The following is a 24184-nucleotide window of genomic DNA, read 5'->3' on the forward strand; positions in this document are numbered from 1 at the left end:
TACCGCAGACTGTCGCTGGAGGCTCTGGACTGCAGACTGTCGCAGGAGGCTTTGGACTGCAGACTGTCGCTGGAGGTTCCAGACCGTGGACCGTTTCAGGAGGTTCTGGACCGTGGACCGTCGTAGGAGGTTCCGGATTGTGGACCGTCGTTGGAGTTTCCGGACCGTGGACCGTCGTAGGAGGTTCCGGATTGTGGACCGTCGTTGGAGTTTCCGGACTGTGGACCGTCGTTGGATGTTCCGGACTGTGAAACGTCGCCGGAAGCTCTGGACTGGGAACTGTCACCAGAAGCTCTGGACTTGGAACTGTCGCCGGAAGCTCTGGACTGGGAACTGTCGCCGGAAGCTATGGACTGGGAACTGTTGTCGGAAGCTTGGTGCGTGAGGCCGGCACTGGTGGTACCGGGCTGGTTACACACACCTCAGGATGAGAGTGAGGAGCAGGCACAGGACGTACTGGACTGTGGAGGTGCAGTGGAGGCCTGACGCGTTGGACCCGGCACTGGTGGTACCGGGCTGGTGACACACACCTCAGGGCGAGTGTGGGGAGAAGGCACAGGATGTACTGGACTGTGGAGACGCACTGGAGGCCAGATTCGTGGTACCGGTACAGGTGGCACCGTGCTGGTGACATGCACCTCAGGGCGAGTGCTGGGAGGAGGTACAGGATGTACTGGGCTGTAAAGGCGCACTGGGGATACAGCGCGTAGAGCCGGCGCAGGATATCCTGGACCGAGGAGGCGCACTGGAGACCAGGCACGCTGAGCCGGCACAACCCGTCCTGGACAGATACCCACTTTATCACGACAAGTGCGACGAGCTGGCACAGAACGCACCGGGCTGTGAATGCGCACTGGAGACACAGTGCGTGTCACCGCAAAACATGGTGCCTGACAGGTCACACTCTCCCCACGGTGAGTATGGGGAGTTGGCTCTGGTTCTACTTTCTCTGCCCACTCCTCGCTCAATCTGTCCCAATATACCTCCTCGGTCTCTGACTCACCCCTCAGCGTCGCCAACCACTCTGTGTGCACCCCCAAAACAGTTTTTCTGGCTCTTTTGGGCTTGCGTCGTGGCAGTGAACCCTGGCGTTGTCGCTGTTCTTCCCTCGCTGCCTACGCCTGCTTCCATGGCAGGCTTCTGTCTTCTGCCATAATCTCTTCCCACATCCAGGATGTCTTCCACTCCTGGCTTTCCTCCTGGGCACACTGCTTGTTCCGTTGTTGGTGGGATTTTCTGTCACGATCGTTAGAATAACTGGACCAAAGCGCAGCGTGATCTGGGTTCCACATCTTTTTATTTCTTATTGAAACTCACAGCAAAATCAAACAATAAATCTCAAAACGAAACATGAAGCTAACAATAGTACTAACAAGCAACTATCCATAGTCAAGATCCCACAAAGCACAAAGGGGAAAATGGCTGCCTAAATATGATCCCCAATCAGAGACAACGACAAACAGCTGCCTCTGATTGGTAACCATACATGGCCAACATAGAAACATAATCCCCATGATGACCCACCCTAGTCACACCCCGACCTAACCAATCATAGAGAATAAAAGGCTCTCTATGGTCAGGGCATGACACCAACAACTCATTCGCATGCACATTGAATAGCGGCAGGGGCAATGTAGTGGTGACAGCTTATCAGAAGAGTTGGAGGTGTTGCTAATGGGTCTTTTTTTCACACGTGAGAGTGAATGTCATTCCAGTTAATGTGGTCTATTGTATTTGATATTAACCTGTTGAATCTATGGGGGCGCTATTTCATTATTGGATAAAAAAAATGTGCCCGTTTTAAGCGCAATATTTTGTCACAAAAAGATGCTCGAATATGCATATAATTGACGGCTTTGGAAAGAAAACAGTCTGACGTTTCCAAAACTGCAAATATATTATCTGTGAGTGCCACAGAACTCATGCTACAGGCGAAACAGGAAATGAGCAGAATTTCTGAGGCTCTGTTTTCCATTGTCTCCTTATATGGTTGTGAATGCACCAGGAACGAGCCTGCCCTTTCTGTCGTTTCTTCAAGATGTCTGCAGCATTGTGACGTATTTGTAGGCATATCATTGGAAGATTGGCCATAAGAGACTACATTTTCCAGGGGTCCGCCCGGTGTCCTTTGTCTAAATTGGTGCGTAATCTTCAGCTGCGGGCATTTTCTCCTGGGATTCAGAACAGAAAGCACACTTCCACGAACGATATATCATCGAAGAGATATGTGAAAAACACCTTGAGGATTGGTTCTAAACAACGTTTGCCATGTTTCAGTCGATATTATGGAGTTAATTTGGAAAAAAGTTTGGCGTTTGGCACCAAACTGAGCGATTTCTCCTAAACAAATAATCTTTCAGGAAAAACTGAACATTTGCTATCTAACAGAGTCTCCTCATTGAAAACATCTGAAGTTCTTCAAAGGTAAATGATTTTATTTGAATGCTTTTCTGTTTTTTGTGAAAATGTTGCCTGCTGAATGCTAACGCTAACGCTAAATGCTACGCTAGCAAGCTACTGTTACACAAATGATTGTTTTCCTATGGTTGAGAAGCATATTTTGAAAATCTGAGATGACAGTGTTGTTAACAAAAGGCTAAGCTTGAGAGCTAGCATATTTATTTCATTTCATTTGCGATTTTCATGAATAGTTAACGTTGCATTATGGTAATGAGCTTGAGGCTGTATTCACGATCCCGGATCCGGGATGGCTAAGTGCAAGAGGTGATGTTAAATGTTAAACTTCTACACTGCCAGCATCTGTAATGATACTTAAATAAATGCATGTGGTGCCTGATGAGGCTTTATGTTGAGGTAGCCAATGCTTGGTTATTATCTCCTCATTTACTGTATGAGCATTCACCTGTGACATCTGACCTCCTCACCAGACCTCCTTACCAAGTAACATTACAGAGTATCTTTTTGTATTGATTGTTGGTGTCAAACAAGCAACCTGGCGATAAAGAAGGTTGATGCAGTAGGTGAAAGATGTGTACAAGCTTGACACAGTGCCCAGGCACATACTCTGCAGCCTAGTCTCTGGTCAGGAAAGAATTAGACACTAAAGTGATTTAGACAGTGTGTTGAGGACAATGCAGGAGGTTTAAGGGCACAGAAAAGACAAAGACACTATCTACCCAAGGACACTGCCCATTCAGTAGCCTATCAGGTGTGTGTGTGTGTGTGTGTGTGTGTGTGTGTGTGTGTGTGTGTGTGTGTGTGTGTGTGTGTGTGTGTGTGTGTGTGTGTGTGTGTGTGTGTGTGTGTGTGCTTTGATGGAAGGGGGGGGATTGAATATGTTTGGGTTCAGGTCAGGTTTGGTCTGTTCCTAGCAGAACTCAGCGAGGCGAAGCAAGCCTCGCATTCTCCCTTAAAAAGCCATTCGCTTGAAAAACAAGAAACAAGCAGCAATTCTACTGTTTGTCCTCTTGAGATGGTGTTGTGGGAAATACTGAATCAAATACTTATCAGATACCGGAGCTTGTGAATTCAAATAGACTTTATTACAGAGAGTAACAAAGCCAAGCAATTCCATGAAAGAACTGACTCTTCATTCTTAGTGCTTGGTTTTATACAGTTTTACCCTTACATAACATCATCACTCCACTTTGTGAATCTTGTTGTCTTACTTAGTTTCCATTCTCTTATTGGCTCAGACATTGAGGCATAGATTCTATTGGTGGCGTGACATGCATACTCCTACTGGTGCCTATCACTGATTAGCTAATGTTCCTGTCAAAGGTCTTCACAAGTTCAGGCCGATGTTGTCTATGTATGATTAACCCATGTGCATGTCCAATAGCCTTCACAAGATGGCCCATGACCCAGACCAGTCACGTTTTGTTAATCTACCATGCCTCATCCACACAGATTCTGCTTGCGTTCAGTTTTTTACATGTTTAATGTTTAACTCTGTTGTTGCAGCTTTGTACACTTACATGGGCTTCAGCCTTCATTCTGCTTACACATGTCTAATATGTCAACTTATATACATTTTTCTTTCTACTTCAAAGAGAACAGTATAGTTACTAAGAATCACCAGATGACATATAAAAAACACAGCCAGCACACTTCCTCAAATAGTCTGAATTAATCTAAGATAATTTAATATTTTTTACGTTTTTGCCGAGGAGGTCTTGGTTGAGTAATTTTACATCTAACTAAGATGTTTGGTGCGTATATTTCAAGTGAAAAAAATAGCTTGAAAACTAGCCGTCTGTCATTAAATGACAACAAACACTTAATTGAAGAATCCCTACTGTTGACCAATTGCAGAACTTCAACTTACCTCAAGAATGTGTGCTTCAACAGCCCACAAAAAAACGTTAAATACCAAAACGAACAAAAATTACACAAAATGTTGTCATAATATTTGCGCAAACTGTTTTGACTGGGAAGCATATGGTAAGCATAAGGTAATAATAACTTCGCTCAATTCTGTGTCCAGCTGCCACCTAGTGGTGAATTCTGGTAATGTAAGTGCCCCTGGCGATGTAGTAGTGACACATGAGATACTGAGAGGGAGAAAAGAAAAGCCCCTCACCTCTGGAGTAGATCCAGAACAAACCAGACCCTTTCCCTCAAGGGAAAATAAAATGATGGAAGAGAGAATGGGGAGGAGACAGGAAAGGAGGAACACAGAGTATAAATTAGGAGTCATTTTGTAAGCTGTGCATTCACCCTGAGGTATCTTACTCAGAGAGAGCAGGGTAAGTCAGTTATTTTGGTATGTTGGAATTGCTATCATGTGTAGTATGGTTTTACTGTCACCATTTGAGAAACATTAAGACTTAGGCTTTGTTAAAAGGATCCGACCCTTTCTTTAATGTTTCGCCTAAAATGAGGAAACACTTTGAAGCGTGTGAGAATGTGAAATTAATATAGGAGAATGTAACACATTAGATCTGGTAAAAGATTATACAAATACATTTTTTTTAACATTTATTTTTCTGTAACATCATCTTTGAAATGCAAGATAAAGGCCATAATGTATTATTCCAGATCAGGCACAATTTATATTTTGTCCACTACATGGCAGCAGTATATGTGCAAAATTTTAGACATATCCAATGAACTGTTGCACATCTGTTCTAAATGTTGTATCAACACTGACCAAGTGTGCCTAATTTGTTTATTAATACATTGTCAAGTTCATAATTGTGCACTCTACTCAAACAATAGCATGGTATTATTTCACTGTAATAGCTACTGTAAATTGGACAGTGCAGTTAGATTAACAAGAATGTAAGCTTTCTGCCCATATCAGATATGCCTATGTCCTGGGATTTGATTTGTTACTGATAAGGTCATTTATTTTTAAGGTAATGACTAAAGAATTCCACCCTGAAACATAATGATTAGATTATGTAACATATGTAAGGAATAATTAGACAAACGTAACTATTAGTCATTATTTGATTTTGTAACATGTATAATGAATTAGAATGATAAACTTCAGTCTAATAAGGTTTGGTCGAGACAAGTAGAAATGTGTGTGTGTGTGTGACTAAGAAAATACAGAGAACAATTAAACTGTGCATGGTTAGATCTCTGAGAAACTTATGGCAGGAAAGGGAGTCCGTCAAGGTCCCTCTAATCTCGGGAGGATGGAACTGCCAGCTTGGTAGTGATAAACGAGTGGTGAGAACTATGGGGAAAGATACATCCCACCTACTGTTTGTGTGTCTGTATGTGCGTGTATGTGCGTGTAGTAGGTAGGGAGGGGGTGAGTTATAAAATGGCATGTCTTTGTATTATGGACGTCAGAACGTTCTTGTGAATAAAGAGCCAACCTTTTGCATAAGCTGAGTCTTTTCCTAATTATTATTAAACCCAGGGTCTTACAAACCTTGGGGATTGGTCAAAGCTTAAGTAATTGTTAGTTATCATCATTGGGATTGAAAATTCTCGTGACAGCTTGGTCCTTTGAGCCGGATCTCAATATCTGCTTCTGTCGTTCCATAGAGACACCGAAACCGTGCACCGAGACCTGGCCCCATTCGGAGGGTTCTGTACAGGCCGGTGGCAAACTGGTATGCGACAGAAACGGTGATGAGATCCAACCAACATTGAAACCTCAGCTGCAATTAATAAGGTCAGTGCTTTTAATTCACGAATATAGGGGATAATATCTGTATGATTGCATTAATAAATGAGGTAAACAATTGTAATGTACTCTGGGTGTTAGATGCTAAAATTTCCGAAGGAGTTTATATCTGGTGACCTGTCTTTAGAATTTTGTGTGGAGAAAAATGTTTTAACTTCCTATGGCAGGGGGCAGTATTGAGTAGCTTGGATGAATATGGTGCCCAGAGTAAACTGCCTGGTGCTCAGGCCCAGAAGCTAATATATGCATTAGTAGATTTGGATAGAAGACAGTCTGAAGTTTATAAAACTGTTTGAATGATGTCTTTGAGTATAACAGAACTCATATGGCAGGTGAAAACCTGAGAAAAAATCCAACCAGGAAGTGGGAAATCTGAGGTTTGTAGGTTTTCAAGCCTTTGCTTATCCAATATACAGTGTCTATGGGGTCATATTGCACTTTCTAAGGCTTTGACTAGATGTCAACAATCTTTAGAACCTTGTTTCAGGCTTCTACTGTGAAGGAGGAGAGAATAAGAGCTGATTGAGTAAGAGGTCTGGCAGAATGTCATGAGCTCAGTCAGGCGTGCGCCCATGAGAGGTAGCTGCGTTCCTTTTCCTTTCTGAAGACAAAGGAATTCTCCGGTTGAAACATTATTGAAGATTTATGTTAAAAACATCCTAAAGTTTCTACGAACTGTAATGGAATTTTTTTACTTCACATCTGGCCTGCGCATCGTGAATTTGGATTTGTGAACTAAACGTGCGAATAAAAAGGAGGTATTTGGACATAAACTATGGACTTATCGGACAAAAAAAATATTTATTGTGGAACTGGGATTCCTGGGAGTGCATTCTGATGAAGATCATCAAAGATAAGTGAATATTTATAATGCTATTTCTGACTATGTTTTTCTGTGACTAGGTGCTGACACAACATAATCGCATTGAATGCTTTTGTCGTAAAGCCTTTTGAAATCGGACACTGTGGTGGGATTAACCTCTCTGATCTCCCAAACCCGGATCCGGTATCGTGACTACAGCCTCAAGCTCATTACCATAACGCAACGTTAACTATTCATGAAAATCGCAAATGAAATGAAATAAATATGCCATCTCTCAAGCTTAGCCTTTTGTAAACAACACTGTCATCTCAGATTTTCAAAATATGCTTCTCAACCATAGGAAAACAATCATTTGTGTAAAAGTAGCTAGCTAGCGTAGCATTTAGCGTTAGCATTAGCCTTAGCATCCAGCACGCAACATTTCAACAAAAACATAAAATCCTTAAAATAAAATCATTTACCTTTGAAGAACTTCGGATGTTTTCAATGGGGAGACTCTCAGTTAGATAGCAAATGCTCAGTTTTTTCCAAAAATATTCTTTGTGTATTAGAAATAGCTCCGTTTTGTACATCACATTTGGCTACAAAAAAACCCCGAAAATTCAGTCCTCAAAACGCGAACTTTTTTCCAAATTAACTCCATAATATCGACTGAAAACATGGCAAACGTGGTTTAGAATCAAGCCTCAAGGTGTTTTTCACATATCTCTTCGATGATATATCGTTCGTGGAAGCATGGTTTCTCCTCTCAATCAAATGGAAAAAAACTTGCAGCTGGCTTTGCGCACCAATTTCGACGCAGGACACCAGGCGGACACTTGGAAAATGTAGTCTCTTATGGTCAATCTTCCAATGATATGCCTACAAATGCGTCACAATGCTGCCGACATCTTGGGGAAACGGCAGAAGGTCTAAGCTTATTCCTGTCGCATTCACAGCCATATAAGGAGACATTAGAAAACAGAGCTTCAGAAATTCTGCTCATTTCCTGTTAGACGTTTCATCTTGGTTTCGCCTGTAGAATGATTTCTGGGGCACTTACAGACAATATCTTTGCAGATTCTGAAACGTCAGAGTGTTTTCTTTCAAAAACTGTCAAGAATATGCATAGTCAAGCATCTTTTCGTGACAAAATATCGCGCTTAAAACGGGAACGTTTTTTATCCAAAAATGAAATAGCGCCCCTAGAGATCCAACAGGTTAACAACAAGTTTTAAAACTGCTTGAATAATGTCTGTGAGTATAACATAACTCATATGGCAGGCGAAAACCTGATAAAAATCCAACCAGGAAGTGGGAAATCTGAGGTTTATTGTTTTTCAAAGCTTGGCCTATCGAAAACACAGTGTCTATGGGGTCAAATTGCACTTCCTAAGGCTTCCACTAGATGTCAACCATCATTAGAAACTTGTTTGAGGCTTCTACTGCAAAGGAGGGGCTCATAAGGGCTCTTTGAGTCAGTGGTCTGGCAGAGTGCCACAAACTCGTGACGCTCGTTCACGTGAGAGGTAGCTCTCGTTCCATTGCTTTTCTACAGAAAAAGGAATTATCCGGTTGGAACATTATTGAAGATTTATGTTAAAAACATCCTAAAGATTCTATACATTGTTTGACATGTTTCTACGGACTGTAACGGAACTTTTGGACTTTGTCTGGACCTAGTGCTCGCTCCTCATGAAGATGGATTACTGGGCTGAACGCGCTAACAACAAGGAGGAATTTTGACATAAATGATGAACTTTACCGAACAAATCAACATTTATTGTGGAACTGGGATTCCTGGGAGTGCATTCTGATGAAGATCATCAAAGGTAAGTGAATATTCATAATGCTATTTCTGACTAATGTTGACTCCAACATGGCGGAAATATCTTTGGCTGTTTTGGTCTCTTGAGCGCCGTACTCAGATAATTGCAAGATGTGCTTTTTCCGTAAAGTAAAAAAAAAATCTGACACAGCGGTTGCATTAATCTCTCTGGGATATGTGGGACGTCCCACCTGGCCAAAAGCCAGTGAAAATGCAGAGCGACAAATTAAAATAAATTACTATAAAAATCAAACTTTTATGAAATCACACATGCAAGATAGCAATTTAAAGCTACACTTGTTGTGAATCCAGCCAACATGTCAGATTTCAAAAAGGCCTTTCGGCGAAGGCAAACGTAGCTATTATCTGAGGATGGCACCATAGTAAACAAAGAGAGAGAAGCATATTTCAACCCTGCAGGCGCAACACAAATGCAGAAATAAAAATATAATTCATGCCTTACCCTTGACAAGCTTCTTTTGTTGGCACTCCAATATGTCCCATAAACATCACAAATGGTCCTTTTGTTTGATTAAGTCTGTCGATATATATCCAAAATGTCCATTTATTTGGCGCATTTGATCCAGAAAAAGACAGGGTCCAACTTGCGCAATGTGACTACAAAATATCTCAAAAGTTACCTGTAAACTTTGCCAAAACATTTCAAACTACTTTTGTAATACAACTTTAGGTATTTAACGTAAATAATCAATAAAATTGAAGACGGGATGATCTGTGTTCAATACAGGAGGAAAACAAACTATAGCTAGCTTTCTGGTCACGCGTCTCTATCTAACAGTACACTTCAAGTTACCCTCGTTCAAGATGGCCATACTTCTTTATTACACAAAGGAAAAACCTCACCCAATTTCTAAAGACTGTTGACATCCAGTGAAAGCGATAGGAACTGCAAGAAGGTCCTTTAGAAATCTGGATTCCCAATGAAAACCCATTGAAAAGAGAGTGATCTAAAAAAAACAAATCTGAATGGTTTGTCCTCTGGGTTTTGCCTGCTAAATAAGTTCTGTTATACTCACAGACATGATTCAAACAGTTTAAAAAACTTCAGAGTGTTTTCTATCCAACTCTACTAATATGCATATCTTGTCTTCTGGGGATGAGTAGCAGGCAGTTGAATTTGGGCATGCATTTCATCCGGACGTGAAAATACTGCCCCCTGTTACCAAGAAGTTAAGGAGAAGTCCATCTTTAATTCTGTGAATAACACTTGTATCTTTTATCAATGTTTATTACGAGTATTTCTGGAAATTGATATGGCTCTCTGCAAAATCACCGGATGTTTTGGAAGCAAAACATTACTGAACGTAATGCGCCAATGTAAATTAAGATTTGTGGATATAAGTATGCACTTTATTGAACAAAACATACATGTATTGTGTAACATGAAGTCCTATGAGTGTCATCTGATGAAAATCATCAAAGGTTAGTGATTCATTTTTATCTATTTTTCTACTTTTGTGACTACCTTTGGCTGGGAAAAATGGCTGTGTGTTTTTTTGGATTTGGTGGTGATCTAACAAAAATATAAAATATTTTAGAATTTCGCGCACTGCCTTTTCAGCTAGCGGAACCCCTAGCCATAATGATGTTGCACTGCCTAGGGCTTCCACTAGATGTCAACAGTCTATAGAAATTTGAATGAGACTTCTGCTGTGTTGTGGGACTGAATGAGAGCAAAATGTATCAGGTGACTGGCAGTCAGCCATTTTCTGATCATGCGCATTCCTCATGGTATCCACTTGCGTTCCGTTGCTCATCAAGACACAAAGGAATACTCCGGTTGGAACTTTATAGAAGCTACATGTTAAAAACATCCTAATGATTGATTCTGTACTTAGTTTGAAATGTTTCTTCGACCTGTAATATAACTTTTTGAAGTTTTTGTCCGACGTAACGCTGACCAGAATGAGCGTTTGGATATGTATACAAAACGCACTAACAAAAGGAGGTATTTGGACATAAATAACGGACATTATCGAACAAAACAGACATTTATTGTGGACCTAGGATTCCTGGAGTGCTTTCTGATGAAGATCATCAAAGGTAAGGGAATATTTATCATGTAATTTCTTGTTTATGTGGACACCAAAATGGCGGCTATTGTGACTATTTCTTCTGAGCGCCGTCTCAGATTATTGCATGGGTTGCTTATTCCGTAAAGTTTTTTTGAAATCAGACACAGCGTTTGCATTAAGGAGAGGTATATCTATAATTCCATGTGTATAACTTGTATTATCATCTACATTTATGATGAGTATTTCTGTTGAATGATGTGGCTATGCAAAACCACTGGATGTTTTTGGAACTAGTGAATGTAACGTGCCAATGTAAACTCATATTTTGATAAATATGAACTTTATCTCTTTGTGCTTTTTGTGACTGCTATCTTTGGCTGGAAAAAATGGCTGTGTTTATTGTCGTTTTTTACTGTAAAGCATATTTGAAATCGGACACTGTGGTGGGACTAACAACAAGAACCTATAAAATGGTATAAAATATATGTATGTTTGAGGAAATTTAATTATGAGATTTTTTATGTTTTGAATTTGGAGCCCTGCACTTTCACTGGCTGTTGTCACATCACTCCCGTTAACGGGATTTCAGCCCTAAGAAGTTAACAGCTTCTTGATGCTCATAAACTGTTAATCTGCAACTTTTTCTTACTGACTTTATGGCCCTGTTCAGCCAAAAACATTAACAGAGCTAGATTGTCAGCTTTACAGCCCTCTTGAGAGGGGTTCACCACCAAAATGTCATCTACATATATCAAAATGTGGCTTCCTTGTGGAGGGTGAAACTGACCTAGATTTTGGGTAATAGCCTGGCTGTAAATTGTGGGACTTTCCGAAAATCCCTGGGGAGTCCTCGAGTACGTCCATTTGCTCCCCATAAAAGTGAACCCAAACCACCCTTGACTATCGGGGTGTACTGGCATGCTAAAGAAAGCATTTTCTAAATCTATCACTGTAAAGTAAGCATTTTCAGGTTTCAATTGGTTCAACGATGTATGTGGATCTGGCACACATGGAGCCCGTGGAATGATACTATTATTAACCCCTTGTAGATCCATTACCATTCTCCAATCTGTACATGGAGCTGCTTTTTTAACTGGGAACAGGGGAAAATTACAAAATGCTTAATCGCCTGGAATGATTACCCCTCCTTTCCTTAATTGCTAAAAAATTGGAGTAATACCTTTTATTGCCTCTGATTTCATGGGATATTGGTTGTGATATGGCCTATGATTAGATTTAGGTACTACCTGTATTGGAGTTACCCCTTTAATTAATCCTACGTCTGCTGGACCTTGTGACCATAAATGTTCAGGGACTATCTGTAAATCTAACTCCTGTTCTTCTGTTAACAGGTACTCCTCTCCTCAGTATTTTACACACTCATTCAGATGTACACCAGGAACACTATTAGCTCTCCAATTTAGCTTCCTGCGATACCTTGGTTGATGGACTGTGTTGATCTCTACTAATCATGTCTACCCAGTCTGATTTTCCTCCGCTTTAACACCCACTGGCCCATGTCCTCCTACCCTTCCGAGGGCTCCTTGGCGAGAGATACATGGGGACTCCACCTTTCTCTAAACAGCTTCTAACTCTGAGGAGGTAGCTCCACTTCCACAGCAGCATGAGTGCTGTCATAGTGAAAATGCTTCCTCATAGACTGGATCTGGACCTGGGTGTTTGTTATAGCAGAGAGTACAGTGTAAGTCATCGGGGGACATCTTAACCTTTTTCGACGAGCAAACCCGTATCCGGGAGCGTAATCATAGCCTCAAATGCATTAGCATAACGCAACGGACATAAATACCCCTATAAACTTTTACTATTCATGAAAATCACAAATGAAATGAAATAAATATATTCAAACACAAGCTTAGCCTTTTGTTAACAACACTGTCATCTCAGATTTTCAAAATATGCGTTACAGTCAACGCTAGACAAGCATTTGTGTAAGTTTATCATGGCATAATGCTATGCTAGGCTCTGCTGGCAGCAGGCAACATTTTCACGAAAATAAGAAAAGAAACCAAATTAAATCATTTACCTTTGAAGAACTTCAGATGCTTTCACTCAGGAGACTCCCAGTTAGATAGCAAATGTTCCTTTTTTCCAAAAATATTATTTTTGTAGGCAAAATAGGTGCTCCCTTACAGCCATTCTTCAAGGGAAATGCCTAAAAAGACGTCACAATGCTGTAGACACCTTGGGGAAATGTGGAAAACGTAAGCTCATTCGTAGCTCATTCACAGCCATATAAGGAGTCATTGGCATGAGGCGGTTTCAAAAAATGCAGCACTTCCTGGTTGGATTTTTATCTGCGTTTCGCCTTTAACATCAGTTCTGTGGCACTCACAGACAATATCTTTGCAGTTTTGGAAACGTCAGAGTGTCTTCTTTCCAAAGCTGTCAATTATATGCATAGTTGAGCATATTTTCGTGACAAAATATCTTGTTTCAAATGGGAACGTTTTTCATCCAAAAATTAAAATAGCGCCCCCTAAATCCAACTGGTTAATGAGTCCTGGTACTACTTTGTCTGAGAGTTCCATCAAGTTTTAGGAATATCCGTTATCCCCCCCCCCCCCCCCTCTCAGTGGGAGTGACGGCTACATTCAGTTTAGTCATTACATCCCGGCCTAACAGGTTGACGGGGCATAGTTTCGATATCAGAACGGGAACAGTGGCTTCTCCCCGAGATGACTCATGTTTCAGTGTCACAGGAGCGGATAGCCGTTCCATGAGGGGCCTGTTTTTCCAGCGGACCAAGCACCCATTTTTTTTTACCCTTTTCTCTCTGTTGATCTAGAATCTCCTCCACGTGAAAGACTTTGTCTTTACCCAACTGTACCTTCTGTAATTCCTTCTCATAAAGAGGTCCCTCTATAAGCAACCCATCATAATCTTTTAACTTGTAGACATTGGGTATGCGCAGTAGACATTCAGTAATGGTGAACACCTCATCGCTGTAACCTTGCTCATATTTTTTGCCGAAAACACCCCTCAACTTGGATATACAGTGGGGCAAAAAAGTATTTAGTCAGCCACAAATTGTGCAAGTTCTCCCACTTAAAAAGATGAGAGGCCTGTAATTTTCATCATAGGTACACTTCAACTATGACAGACAAAATGAGAAAAAAAAATCCAGAAAATCACATTGTAGAATTTTTAATGAATTTATTTGCAAATTATGGTGGGAAATAAGTATTCGAACTTTGTCGTTGATCCCCTAATATTCTGAACCATTCTCTCCATATATTCTAGTGAGTCTTTCAAGAAAAATCAAATGAAAGGTACACCAAATTTAAAGGGATGGATTTAGATAAATTCTTTACCCAAAAAAGATCTACCTGTAAAGACAATATGCTATGCCAGGAAACCTGCAGGCCTTTTCCCCTTAATGTAACATAACCAGCTTCTTACTTTTGCAGAGACAGGATAACATTGCCTGTTTTAAACCTATTTTTATGGACCACATGTCAGGAACATTATGTTTGAGAATGTGAGAACTTGGGACTATGAGGTTATATCTGCAAAAGGATGATTCTGAGATAATTGGCTTTAAAGTTCCAAATAGTGTCAGTGTCAAGTCTACTCCTGCTCCCCCTCTCCGGTGCTAGAGGTCACCAGTTCACTCCTCACTATGCACACCTGCCACCATCATTACGTGAGCTTTATTATGGGACTCACCTGGACTCCATCACGACATTTAACTCCCCTACATCTGTCACTTCCTCAGTTTCTTTCCTGAGTCAGCATTGATGTTATGTTTTTCCTGTCCAGACGCTGTTCTTGTTTGTTCATGTCTATTTATTAAAGCCACACCCTGTACCTGTTTCTCGTCTGTCGGTACAGTCATCTATTTTTATCTAGTACTCTTTTGAACATGACAACATGAATTTGTGTATTTAGAGCACTATCTTGGTAGAGAACATTGAACAAAACAAAGCTATGGCAACAACTTAATTTTAACAAATGCAGATAGAACCTTATGGTCATAGTCAGCTAGTTGTACTTTACAAAGTCATGACTGTATGCAGTCTATCATTTTCTGTACTTTGTCTTTTGACAAGGGAACTGGCAAGGAATTATATGTTGAAAATGGGATCTCTTGTCACCTGGAGAATATGCTTGAATGAAACAAGAATATTAGTGAATAGTTGATTATTGTAACTCTCCCTGATATCTCTCTGATCAGAGGTGGACTGTGTTGTTGTAACAGATGGAGCTGCCACCTCGACCAAAACTCTTTGACTTCCATGGAGTCTCCATGATCCACCATTTCACTGACAACTGGGAGAACATACGAAACTTCCAGGCCAGGCCAGATGATATCCTCATCGCCACTTACCCCAAAGCAGGTCTGTGTTTGTGTGTTGCCAACATTTTGTAGGGATAAATGGATGACCAGAGACGCAGCTCTTTGCCATGCCTCTCTCTCCCTTTTTCTCTCTCCCCATTTCTCCATCTTCTCTCCCCCTCTTTCTCTCTCCCAGGTACCACATGGGTGTCCTACATTCTAGACCTGCTGTATTTTGGTCAGACAGCCCCTGAGCGTCAGACTTCACTGCCTATCTATGAGAGGGTGCCTTTCCTGGAGAGTGACTTCCATATTATCCCTCCAGGTTAGAATACAACCCTGACATAACTCCACACTGTGAAGCCTTTATCTTGATTATACATCAATAAAGTGTGAAGGGCACTGTGTACTCCAAATAACTAACTGATCAGATGATAATGACTGCACTTACAAGACACATCCGAGTCTGTGTAGATCAAATCTTTGACATACTTGAATACAGAATCTGGAAAACACCATGCACTATACCAAAGTCCTTATCAACAGGCTTTTTACTGTCACAAAGTTGAAGGCTCATTTTCATGGCTTGAAATCGTATACTGTGAGAAGTTGTGCCAATCACATATTCCAGCTACATGACAATAAGCAGTTTTACTGTAAAGTCATCCTTACCTCCAAAAAAATTACAGAACCAGATCCTCACCCCTCTGTACACACAGGAACAGAGCTGGCAGACAAGTTATCCACCTCTCCTCGCCTCATCAAGACTCACCTCCCAGTCCAGTTGGTGCCCAAGTCCTTCTGGGAGCAGAACTGCAGGGTACATTATATGTAACTCTCTGCTTGTTGTCCGTGTAGTCTGTGAATCTGACTCTGCTCATGTCTGCTGGTGTAGCATATGGTTAACATTTATGCATCCTCAAACCTCCTGTGCTGCTTTTTGACCAGTAAGTGGACTTAATTAATGACCCAATGGAGGGCAGCATAGCATTACACAGTACACTAACGATCTCAAACATTTCCAGAACCAGCTTGGGACTCCTTGTGGACTGTGAATACTCTTTAGAGAAACAGTCTTTGTAAAAAGTTTTATTGTCCTAATTTTTCGCTTTTCCATTTCCTTCTGTTTGTTTTAAATATACACTTACATCAATTCATGTTGTAACTGCAATGATTTCTCTCTCTGCAGATAGTGTATGTGGCCCGTAATGCCAAGGACAATGCAGTGTCTTATTTCCACTTTGACCGTATGAACCAGGCCCATCCAGAGCCAGGAGACTGGAACAACTTCTTACAGAGATTCATGGATGGAAAGAGTGAGTGAAGGAGAGAATGAACTAGTGAATGAATAAGTGAACAAATACATTATAATGATTAAGAGGGAGAGTACTGATGCTGTGATTCTTTCCTGACTATGTATATCTCACTAACATCCTCTCATGTCCACATGGCTTTTTCCCTCAGTGGTGTTTGGTTCCTGGTACGACCATGTAACTGGCTGGTGGGAGAGGAAACAGACTCACTCAAAACTCCACTACGTTTTCTATGAGGATATGGTTGAGGTGAGTAGAACAACTACCTCCTGTGCCATAAAGGTTCTGACCTCTTTGCAGATTATGTAGCTCATTAACGTACATAAAGGCAGTGTGTATATCAGTGTTATATTGATAATCTCTAGCATTAGCTTTCAGTGAGGCAAGAGTACAGTGTCTAGTGTGTTTTCTTGCAGGATACGAGGAGAGAGCTGGACAGGCTGTGCTCCTTCCTAGGTTTGTCTCCTTCAGCAGAGGAGAAGGAGAGGGTGAGAGGCGGAGTGCAGTTTGATACTATGAAGAAGAACAGCATGGCCAACTATTCCACCCTCCCAATCATGGATATCAAGATCTCTCCATTCATGCGAAAAGGTAGACCTCTCTATTTCTCCCCTATACCTCTCTCTCTGTCAGTCTTTCTCTCTGCCTCAACAAATTTCTCTGCTCACACCCTCTGTCACACACCAGGAAAGGTTGGTGACTGGAAGAACCATTTCACTGTGGCCCAGAGTGAACAGTTTGATGGAGACTATAAGAAGAAGATGAAGAACACCACCGTACAGTTCCGCACTGTAGTCTAGGGGTTGTGATCAGGTTGACTGGTGCATATGCATCTCAGCTCTGCTGGAGTCATGGTGCTGAAATGTACAATATGCTGATACCATCTTTACTGTATAAATAAGAGAGCTAATGATGTCTTAGTTTTTTATATGCTTTTGTATGTGTGCATGTCACAGAATATTGTGGAATTCAACTAAAGAAAAATAGCAGTGCAAATATCACATCTGTTGTTAAAGCTGGCTTCAAATTCATACAGGTGATTACATTAAGAAATTAGAAACGCTTACTAATCACAAAGCTATAATTCTGATTTAAAGTGTGACACAACCTAGAGACCTTTTGGTTATAACCAGCATGTTAGACATTGTCAAGCTCTCCATCTACTAAGCCTTTTATTGTTCCAGGAGGCTGTTGCCATAGTGATAACCAAAACAGTAGACAGCAAAGACAATTACAACAAGTGCAATGAGGAATACAAAGGCTTCACCCACTGGCACTGTAGATGATTCAGGATCATTTGGTATCTTAGATGATGCTGAATCAATTGACTTAGATGACGCTGGAACATTTGCCTTCTTAGATGATGCTGGATCAAATGCTGGATTAAATGCTGTTAGATTCTCAGGCATCATCCATGTTCCTCCATCCCTAAACCAGGGCTGATCTCTTTCACTCATCACTGCCACAATTTTTGTGTCCATCATGCTCACCGATGGGTGTGGCAATTGGATTGACAACAACTGTGACCCTGAGAACCCAACCGATTGAGTACAATACAGAACCTGGCACCCATTGCTAATAGCAGCGAGGTGCTGGCTGAACTGTGGGGGACAGCGCTTTTGTCCCTCTGCCAATTGACTGACTTGCAGCTGAAAAATCTCCCAAATGGTACTGAAAATGTAGCAGCAGTCTCATTACTGCTTAGGCAAATCTTCAGGCCGTTGGACAGCAACTTCAGAGGGGACACGTTTGGGGGCAGCTCCTGGCTTTGGTTTGGGGATTTGGAAGAGATGGGCTGAAAAGCCCTCCAAAGTAGAGGGCTGATATAGATACTATGCATGCCAGTCTCTCTTGGCTAAGAGTGACTACATCACTTCTTCTTTTCATAAGAAACATTCCAAATTGTTTGCATAGTCAAATTACACACAGCTCTGACACACACACTTACCCCACCAGACATACCACCAGGGTTCTTTTCACAGTCCCCAAATCCAGAACAAATTCAAGAAGGCGTACAGTATTACATAAAGCCATTATTGCATGGAAGTCCATTCCATCTCATATTGCTCAAATAAACCGCAAACCTGGTTTCAAAAAACAGATAAAGCAACACCTCACAGCACAATGCCTCTCCACTCTTTGACCTAGATCAGGGCTGCCCAAACCTCTTCCTGGAGATCTACTGTCCTGTCGGTTTTCAGTCCAACCCTAATTTAGCGGTTCTGATTCAGCTTGTTAAGGCCTTGTTGAGCAGCTAATTAGTAGGATCAAGTGTGTTAAATTAGGGTTGGACTGAAAACCCACAGAACGGTAGATCTCCAGGAAGAGGGTTGGGCAGCCCTGACTTAGATAGTTTGTGCGTATGCATTGATATGTAGGCTGTGTCATTTTGATAATGTTTTACATAGTTCTGTCCTCTGTATTATTTCATGTTTTATGTTTACCCCAGGAAGAGTAGCTGCTGCTTTTCCAACAGCTAATGGGGATCCTAATAAAATACCAAATATTACGCTCATTTTGATTGGAGCCCTCATTTCGTACCTCAGACCATAAAAGAGTTGAGTTGTACGGGTGACGGCATGTGTAAGAATCCCTGTCTGGGTACTCCTGGGCCAGGGATTTTACAGAGTGGTTCTGCATCATCAATGAGTTCAGGGCAAATTTGGTACTTGCCACCTGTCATGACTGGCATGTTCGGGTCAGGTTACTGTGGATCACAGTCCTACAGAGAGATCTCTCACCACCGCAGAGGGGGAGAGGTATAGAGGGATTGATGGGGGGGTTAAGACACCACACTCCCATTTTAAATCGTAAGACAGTAGACACATCTTTTGTCCTCTCAGTGTGGAGGATTGGAATGTGCCCCAGAGAATTTGCCATAAAGACGGAAACACCCCTTTGTGACCCGGGGGTATAAAACATGCGAGTTAAGAATTTACATATCACACTAAAATGGACCACAGCTGCATTGTGATCTAATATAGTCGCGGCCCCACAAACGCAACACGAGGAAGAGGACAAAGGAACCTCTTAACTTGTTATGGCTGCAATCCCACTAACGGGAATGATATGACAACTACCAGTGAAAATAGAGGGCGCCAAATTCAAACCACAGAAATCTCATAATTACAATTCCTAAAACATACATGTGTCTGATATCATTTTAAAGCTATTCTCATTGTTAATCCCACCAAAGTGTCCGATTTCAAATAGGCTTTTCAGCGAAAGCACTACAAGGGATTATGTTAGGTCTCCACCAAACCAAAATTAGCACAGCCATTTTCCAGCAAAATATAGCATTCACAAAAAGCATAAATACAGATAAAATTAATCACTAACCTTGAATTATCTTCATCAGATGACACTCATAGGATTTCATGTTACACAATCCATGCATGTTTTGCTTGATAAAGTTCATAATTATATAAAAAAATCTGAGTTTACATTGGCGCGTTAGATTCACTAGTTCCAAAAACGTCAAGTGATTTTGCATAGCCACATCGTTTCAACAGAAATACTCATCATAAATGTAGATGATAATACAAGTTATACACATGGAACTATACATATACCTCTCCTTAATGCAACCGCTGTGTCAGATTTCAAAAAAAGTTTACGGAAAAAGCAACCCATGCAATAATCTGAGACGGAACTCAGAACAGTAGCCAAATTAGCCTCCATGTTGGAGTCAACAGAAACCAGAAAATACATGACAAATGTTTCGTAACCTTTGATGAACTTCATCAGAATGCAGTCCTAGAAATCCCAGGTCCACAATAAATGCTTGATTTGTTCGAAAATGTCCATTATTTATGTCCAATTAGCTACTTTGGTTAGCGCGTTTGGTAAACAATTCCAAAGTCACAAAGCGCGTCCACTATAACGTGAAGAAATGTCCAAAAGTTCCGTAACAGTCAGTAGAAACATGTCAAACGATGTACTGAAACAATCTTTAGAATGTTGTTTACAGATATCTTGAATAGCGTTCCAACCGGAGAATTAGAATGACTTCAAATGAGCGGTGGAACGCAAGTCCTTCCCCTGTGAACGCGCCTGGTGAAAGCATGGTCCAGTCATGGCTGTTGACCTGTGTCAAATGACGCCCCATCACATTAGAGTCATCAGACAAAGTTCTATTGACTGCTGACATCTAGTGGAAGGCTTAGGAAGTGAAAACTCATCCATATCTCGCTGTAATTTCAATGAGACCTTGGTTGAAAATATGCCACCTCCAGAAAAAAAACAGGAAGTGGAATTTCTCAGGTTTTTGCCTGCTATATGAGTTCTGTTATACTCACAGACATAATTCAAACACTTTTAGAAACTTCAGAGTGTTTTCTATCCAATACTAATAATAATATGCAAATATTAACAACTATGACTGAGGAGCAGGCCTTTCATCCAAGCTACTCAATACTGCCCCTGCAGCCATAAGAAGTTAACAATCTAGGCAACGGTTGATTACTGTATCTCAGAAGAGGAATTCAAGACGAACCAGCCAGTTATTATTTTCAAATCATCGGTTGTCTATACGGTCCTCCTATTCAAGCTGGGAGGGTCGACATGGCTGATTAGCCTCCTCAGAATTCCACTCTCACAGAAAGAATGCAAGGGAACAGACCACTAAGAGAAAGGACACTGACGTTGTGTGGACAATCAGAGACTTACACCCGGTAACGAAGAAGGTGCCACCATCAGAGAAGAAGGTCTTTGGCTATACCTCCTAAGAGGAACTCAGTCCAGGAAGAGATATGCAATGGAGACCTTCAACAAGTAATTACATCATTATAATTCTGACACATAAGAGCGGCAGTTCGGGGCAAGGTGTTAGAGCTAAACTAAGCATAGTTTACAAATGTATCCAAGTGTGCTTTTCTCTCGTGCACTCTCTCTCTCTGTCTCTTTCTAAATCCCCATCTTGTGTAACATGTGTCATATTGTGTTGGTCCGTTAGGGACCTGTTTCCTTGTACTAAGTTCCAATCAATAGTCTAGACTGTATGTTTGTGTATGTGTATCTTATATTATCATTTAGCTTGTTGTGGTACGGAATGATTTAGTCAGACCCGGGTTGGTGCAGATTTACAAATTATGCGACGTTCAGGATGAGACTGTAGAGGAAATTAATTCATTAGCGACGGCTGTGAAATCGATATTCTGATATTCTTTGAGTTATATTGGCAAACGGAAACTCATTAAACAGACTTTTCCCATGGTGCCCCAGGTTACTGAGTTAATGATTACCTGATTACATGATTAATTTAATCATGTAGTTATAAACATAGCTAATTATCCGATAAACAGCAGTCATCACATTAATGACACTACTTTACAACATATTTGGCGCCCCCTGTGAGGAATCTAAGATAAAACTAGGCCTCACTTTTGAATTCATTCCATAGCAATTGGGTAGCAAGATGCGTATGCTCCAATAATAGCTATAGGCAGGATAATTGTTGAGAGGGTAATGTGTGTGGTTTTTCCTTTTCACCCAGATACTGGTAGGGGGAGAACCACTCCTGTGTTGTATATCTGACGGAAGTCAGTTTGTATGGGTTTTAACGAATACTACGAGCTAGTGCATATGAACCGGCCGATGTTTAGGTATTCTAAAGGAATAGACGCATTGGGCCACAACGTAGTGTTATTTCTGTCTATCGCTAGTAGTATTTTAAGGGAGGACATAGGGCGAGCCGATAGAAATTTGAGTAGATTTTTTTATTTTTAAAATTAATTTTACCTTTATTTAACTAGTCAAGTCAGTTAAGAACACATTTTTACTTCCGATGACGGCCTAGGAACAGTGGGTTAACTGCCTTGTTAACTGCCGGTCAGAGTGTCAGATTTTTACCTTGTCAGCTCAGGCAGTCGATCTTGCAACCTCTCTGTTACAAGACCAACGCTCTAAACACTAGGCTTCCTGCAACCCCATATATGGATTCACCGAAGCAGTTAAGTATCTCTCCAGGCCAACTGTGTATTTCTTTGTTCTCCGCGCGTTCCGGTCAACATTGTGAAACATATCGTTGAAATGTTGAACGTGGGACGTCACTTAGTAAACCTGGTCCAGTGTTGGAGGGAAATTTCCTTGTGCTGGGAAGTGGAATTCCCGCACAAGTGAAGCTAAGCATTGCACCAAGTGCTAAGCTAACAAAAGGGGGAGCAGACATGTTTGTTTTCCCCTTTGTTGAAAGTGAAATCGCGAGCCGGGTGGAAATCCCGTATGATTTCAGCTTGTGCTATCAGTGACCTCTGGTGGTGAAGAATCACCAGTAATTGTTTTTAAATACTTCAGGTTACACTGTATGTTATCCACCCAATCTCAACTGATTGGATATCATTGTCTCGTTCAATCTAATAAATAAGTTAAATTGCCATCCTACTTTTCTGGGTCGTTAATTGGGATAATACACAAACTGATTTGTTCCAACCAATGAGACAAAATTCAACTTTTCCACATGAACTTAGATACAGCAACGCTTTCAGGTTAATTCGTGTCTTCACTGACATTTTCAACCTCTCCCTGTCTGAGTCTGTAATACCAACATGTTTTAAGCAGACCACCATAGTGTCTGTGTCCAAGAACACTAAGGTAACCTGCCTAAATTACTTCAGAAAGGCTGGTCATGGCTCACATCAACACCATCATCCCAGAATCCCTAGACCCACTCCAATTTGTATACCCTACCAACAGAGCCACAGATGATGCAGCCTCTATTGCACTCCACACCACCCTTTCCCACCTGGACAAAAGGAACACCAATGTGAGAATGCTATTCATTAACTACAGCTCAGCGTTCAACACCATAGCGCCCTCAAAGTTCATCAATAAGCTAAGGACCCTGGGACTAAACACCTCCCTCTGCAACTGGATCCTGGACTTTCTGACGGGCTGCCCCCAGGTTGGTAAGGGTAGGTAACAACACATCTGGCACGCTGATCCTCAACACAGGGGCCCCTCAGGGGTGCGTGCTCAGCCCCCTCTGTACTTCCTTTTCACTCATGACTGCACTGCCAGCCACAACTCCAACACCATCATTAAATTTGCCGATGACTCAACAGTGGTAGGCCTGATCACCGACAACAACCAGACAGCCTATAGGGAGGAGGTCAGAGACCTTCCCATGTGCTGCCAGGACAACAACCTCTCACTCAACGTGATCAAGACAAAGGAGATGATTGTGGACTACAGGAAAAAGAGGACCGAGCACGCCCCCATTCTCATCGACGGGGCAGTGGAGCAGGTTTAGAGCTTCAAGATCCTTGGTGTCCACATCACCAGCAAACTAACTTGGTCCAAGCGCACCATGACAGTCGTGAAGCAGGCACGACAAAACGATTCCCAAACAGGAGAATAAAAAGATTTGGCATGGGTCCTCAGATCCTCAATAGATTCAATAGCTGCACCATCGAAAGCATCCTGACTGGTTGCATCACTGCCTGGAATGGTAACTGCTCGGCCTCCTACTGCAAGGCACTACAGAGGGTCGTGCGAATGGCCCAGTACGTCACTGGGGCCAAGCTTCCTGCCATCCAGGACCTCTATACCAGGCGGTGTCAGGGGAAGGCCCTAAAAATGGTCAAAGACTCCAGCCACCCCAGTCATAGACTGTTCTCTCTGCTACCACACGGCAAGCGGTACCGGAGCGCCAAGTCTAGTTCCAAGAGGCTTCTAAACAGCTTCTACCCCCAAGCCATAAGACTCCTGAACATCTAGTCAAATGGCTACCCAGACTATTTGTATTGCCCCCCCCCCCCCTCCCCTCTCCACACCACTGCCACTCTCTGTTGTCATCTATGCAT

At 41.7% G+C, this 24184-nt stretch overlaps 1 protein-coding gene across 13 annotated transcripts; it reads left to right on the forward strand.

Moving 5' to 3' along the window:
• The first annotated feature begins 1988 nt into the window (after positions 1-1988).
• On the forward strand, positions 1989-22761 carry LOC110492439 (cytosolic sulfotransferase 3). Of its 13 annotated transcripts, none has more exons than XM_036947437.2 (9): positions 1989-2424; positions 5965-6094; positions 14992-15130; positions 15266-15394; positions 15789-15889; positions 16259-16385; positions 16534-16631; positions 16799-16973; positions 17070-22761. In XM_036947437.2, the coding sequence occupies exons 3-9, from the start codon at positions 14992-14994 to the stop codon at positions 17180-17182; spliced, it is 882 nt and encodes a 293-aa protein (XP_036803332.1). In that variant the 5' UTR covers positions 1989-2424; positions 5965-6094; the 3' UTR covers positions 17183-22761. The 13 variants fall into 13 exon arrangements, with proteins under 13 accessions (XP_036803332.1, XP_036803329.1, XP_090059761.1 ...); XM_036947434.2 differs by having other exon boundaries at positions 2031-2424; positions 15759-15889; XM_090203635.1 differs by having other exon boundaries at positions 2031-2424; positions 15765-15889.
• The last annotated feature ends 1423 nt before the right edge of the window (positions 22762-24184 follow it).

This window comes from Oncorhynchus mykiss, chromosome 16, assembly GCF_057628025.1.
Source record: "Oncorhynchus mykiss isolate SJ-2025 chromosome 16, ASM5762802v1, whole genome shotgun sequence".
In the NCBI taxonomy this organism is placed as follows: Eukaryota; Metazoa; Chordata; class Actinopteri; order Salmoniformes; family Salmonidae; genus Oncorhynchus; species Oncorhynchus mykiss.